Genomic DNA, 4,245 nt, shown 5'->3' on the forward strand with positions numbered 1-4,245 from the left:
GTCATATCTCAGAATGCCAGCTCCCAGGGGGCAGGGGCCCATCTGCCCAAATCATGGCTTACAAACAAGCAGGAGCTTAATGCAGGTTGGGTTTTGTTTTAAAGATACCTTTTTCCAGGGGAGGAAGAGAGCAGTCACTCATTGCAGTCTCTCCCCAACGAAAAGAACTACCAGGTAACACGTCTCTGTCACTGAAAGCCATGGAGAGCCTGGAGTAAGTCCTCGGCAGCAGAGGAGCAGACTCGGGTGCTCTCAGTGGGGTCCAGGGACCCGCAGCATAAGCAGGCTCAGGGAGCCTGTTGGAAAGGCAGAATCGACTGAATTGGAATCTGCATTTTCACCAGACCCCAGGGGATGCGTACACAGGTTAAGGTTTGAGGAGCATTGATCTGGGACCCTAGACAAATCATATGACTCAACTGTGCCCCGTTTTCTCTCCTGTAAAATGGTGACAGTGCTTACTTGAAGAGGTCATGCGACGGCTAAGTGGAATAAGGTATGCCCCGCGTTTAGCACAGTGCCTGGTACATAAGCGGTGTTCCGTATTCAGCTCGCGCCCTTGGGTTCCTTATCTCTCAGGAAGTTTGTGTTTCTTTTCCGCAAAAACCTCTTCATTTAAACCCGAAGCTGTTGCAGTGCTGCAGTCGGACAGTAGAGGGCACTCTCGACATTGCCATCGCGGAGCACCGGGGCATCCGGACGCACAGGCCGCAGGAGTCCCCAGGGGCTGGGTGCTGGGTGCAGGTGAGCTGCCGCTTGGCTCCTGCGCAGGCAGTTCCCCAGCGCAGCCTCGGTCTTCTGGTCCCCTATTCGCTCTCCCACCGCTAGTTATAAACAAATTGCCGGCTCCTCCAAACCTCCCGCACTCAGGCCCCAGGCCAGCGGGGAGGCGCCTCCCGTGGGGCGCTAGACGTTGATGAAAGATCCCTGGTCGCCGTTGGCTGTCTCGGGCTCCACGCAGCGCCCCTTCCTCCGTGTGACCCTGCGGTTCCGGTGGAATTTCGCATAGCAGCGCAGCCCTGAGCGAAAGGAAGCAAAGGGGTCAGGGGTGCGACTGGCCAGTCCCCTCCCCATTTTCCCCCCAACAACCCGCACCTTCTGGGACCCTTATACCCTGTCCCCATCATCCCCTTCTTTATTCTACCCTACAACCAACCCAGCCTCCACACAGCAGCCTCCATGAGAGGGACGGATGAACAGACGCAGCACTGGAGATGTTTAGGGCTATGACCTAGAGGTCAAGGACTGAGGTTTGGTCCCAACCCTGTTCCAAGCTCCCTGGACCGGAAGTGCCTCCTGCCCTCTCTGCACCTCGATCTCCTCCGTGCAATGGGGCCCGGCCCTGCACACAGGTACCAGAAGGCAGCTTCCCAGCACCGCCCAGCCCCAACCCTGCCTGCCTCCATCCTCCCGGTCCCCATTCACGCCCCCCACAGCCCTGCAGCCAGAGCGAGCTTTTAAACTCCTACGTCAGAGGATGTCACTCCCCAGCTTAAAATCTGCCTGCAACTTCCATTTACAAATCAAATAAGGCCGACAAGGTCCCTGAGTGATCCTCCCGACCAGCTTCTCCCACCTCCCCTGTGCCAACTTCCCTGTGGCCACTGCGTGCCAGGCCCACTCAACACACCAGCCGTGTTCCTGCCTGAGGTCCTCGCTTCTGGTCTGCCTCTTGCCTGGGACTCTCCTTTCCCAAGCCCCACATCTTCAGGGAGCTGGTTCCAATGTCCACTTCTGTCCATCTTTTCTGAAACAACTCCTTGACTCATCAGACCTCAGAATTATTTTCTTTATTCTCCTTATTACTTTCTAAGGACATTTATTTATTTACTTACTGTCTGCTCAAGAGATGAGAACACTAACTGGATATTGAATGATATTGAGGAATCACCGTTCATTCTTGGTATTTTGTTTTTAGAAGAATTCTTATCTTTTAGAGATATATACTGAACTATTCACACATGAAAAATCTTTAAACTCTTAGGAGTTGCTTCAGAATCATATGGGAATGGGAAAGTAGGCAGGGGAGAGATGACATAGACAGGCAGTGAGTTGGTAATTATTGAAGCCGGGTGACGGAAAATGGTGGTTCATTATTCTGACTACTATTCTGACTACCTAGTATATGTTAGAAATTTTTCAAAATAAAAATATTCCTCTCTTTTCTAGCTGTCTGAGTTTCAGCAAGTCACTTAACCTCGCTGTGCCTCAGATTGCCGATACATAAAACGGGAATCATAATGGCGCCCTTAATGGGATGGCTGTGAGGATCAAGGAGACAATGTGAGCAAAGTGTTGAGCGCTGAGCCTGGCACGCCTGGGCACACTTGAGCTGGAGGGCACCTGCCGCTCGAGGTGGAAGCGCAGAGGAGTTAGAGGTAGCCAGCTAAGTGCATCCTTTCCTGGGGCATGCTGGGAATTCCACCCCCCAGCCCAGTTATCACACTTGGAATGCTTCCCCTGGGACAGAGTTCTGGCCCGAAAGCACCAGCCTTCTCAGGTTTGATCTTATTTAAAGAGATAGGCTCTTCTCTCCTCCCTTCTCTTGCCTCTAGATCTTGGGAAATCATGCCAGCTTGTATTTCAAGAGGTGAAAAAAAGCAAATTGAGAAACGATGCCAGGAATCAGGACTAAATGCGTTCACAGATTGGGAAGGCACCGAGCAAAGCTGTTCTCGCTTAGGGCTTCAGCTCTCAAGGGATTCTCCCACCGCCTCCTTCGCCACAGACCCCTCAGTCCACCCTCTACAGGAAACCGCATCCCCCACTCGGCACAGAACCCGCTTCAAGGAGGAAGGGAGGTTTCGTGGTTCTAGGGGCACGGGGGAGCCCTCACCTTCCACACACATGCAGTCGTCGAAGCATTTGTTGTTGAGGCCCCGGTTGTGGGGTGTGCAGAGATGCTCCCGCAGGTCGCAGCACGTCCCTGCCGACACAGCGTGCACATGTGGTCAGCCGAGCTGCGTGGACCCTCCCCGCTGCCCTCGTCACAGTCCCACTGGACGGAAGATCCATCATCTCTGTGGCAGGGCCGTGCCCTAGCAGGGTGGGCCATCTGGTGCGCAAGGCTCCCAGCCGGAACCACCGATGGATGTCATGGCCCAGGCCCCTGAGGGCAGGAGGCAGAGACCCCCAGCTGCCTCAGATGGGTTACTGATTGATTATGGGAGGCGTGAAGGTGGTGTGGGATCACCCCCCAGGGAAGAGTGGGTGGAACAGCTGGGGGCTGCAGGGTGCGGAGTCAGCTTGGAGCTGGGAGGGGCCTGAGGGATCATCGACACCAACATCCTCTTTTGACAGATGGGCAAACTGAAGCCCCCCGCCCACCCCGCCTCAAGCAGCAAGATCTCCCAAGACTGGTCTAAGGCAGGGCCTCGCCCACCAGGGAACCAGCTCTCAGAGTGACTGTCCAGTTGGCCCAAACTCCAGGCTTTTCTTTTTGCTCAGGGTGAAAACAGTGGTTTAGAAAGAAAACAGCCTGTCAGGGAGCTGGTGGTCTGGTTTATTCAATGCCAAATGCTAGTTCGGTTGCTGTTTTGTAGAATATTTTGGCTGCCCAATTAACAAGGGTGGCACCATGGGAGTGGACCACTCCTATCTCCTTCTGGAAGGCATTTACTGTCCAGTGGTGAGGAGAGCAGGTGGCTGTTAGCACCTTCACAATGTCATACTGATCCCATGTCACACTGTACTGGAGCAGTCGCAGCCAATAACTGGCTTGGTGGGGGACCCGGGGCCTGGACATTTCTGCGCAGGTGGGCCTCCTCTAGCAGGCAATCTTTGCTCTGGAGCGCCCCCACTGGGCTGGCTGAGACTGCGTCACAGCTTTCCCTGTCCATTCCTGCTTCCCGCCTTTTATCGTTCCCAGGCCTAGCCCCGCCCCCAACCTCCTGCACATCCAACTTCACTTCCTACCGGCTTCCTGGAGGTTCTGACTGACCCAACCAGGGCCAGCGGGTTAGTCAAAACATTAGGCCCCTTGTTTTTAGACTATCCTGATGAGTGCGGCTGCTGTACAGGTGAGGATGTCATTGAAAGCAGCCACAAAAAGCCCGGCAGTGTCGTGATGGGCCAAGGACCAGATTTTAGAAGGAAATCGAGAGAGGGGTGACCCTGACTTAAGGCGGTTTGGGAACATGGTCATGAACCAGGCCGACTCAGGTTTGAGATACTTCCTAGCTATGTGACTGTGGCTGAGACACTCAGCCTTTCTAAGGCTCAATGTTCTTTCCTGAAAATCGGAGA

General features: G+C 54.3%; 1 protein-coding gene across 1 annotated transcript in view; it reads right to left on the reverse strand.

Moving 5' to 3' along the window:
- Positions 1–424: 424 nt before the first annotated feature.
- The window catches only part of DRAXIN (dorsal inhibitory axon guidance protein), a 9,148-nt gene continuing 5,327 nt past the window's right edge, over positions 425–4,245 (reverse strand). Inside the window, exons 5-6 of the mRNA XM_011363543.2 lie at positions 2,837–2,926; positions 425–1,019 (exon numbers count right to left, since the gene is read on the reverse strand). Coding sequence (XP_011361845.1) covers positions 907–1,019; positions 2,837–2,926 — 203 coding nt within the window. The 3' untranslated portion in view covers positions 425–906. The remainder of the gene's footprint in view (positions 1,020–2,836; positions 2,927–4,245) is intronic.

This window comes from Pteropus vampyrus, unplaced genomic scaffold (assembly GCF_000151845.1).
Source record: "Pteropus vampyrus isolate Shadow unplaced genomic scaffold, Pvam_2.0 Scaffold86, whole genome shotgun sequence".
In the NCBI taxonomy this organism is placed as follows: Eukaryota; Metazoa; Chordata; class Mammalia; order Chiroptera; family Pteropodidae; genus Pteropus; species Pteropus vampyrus.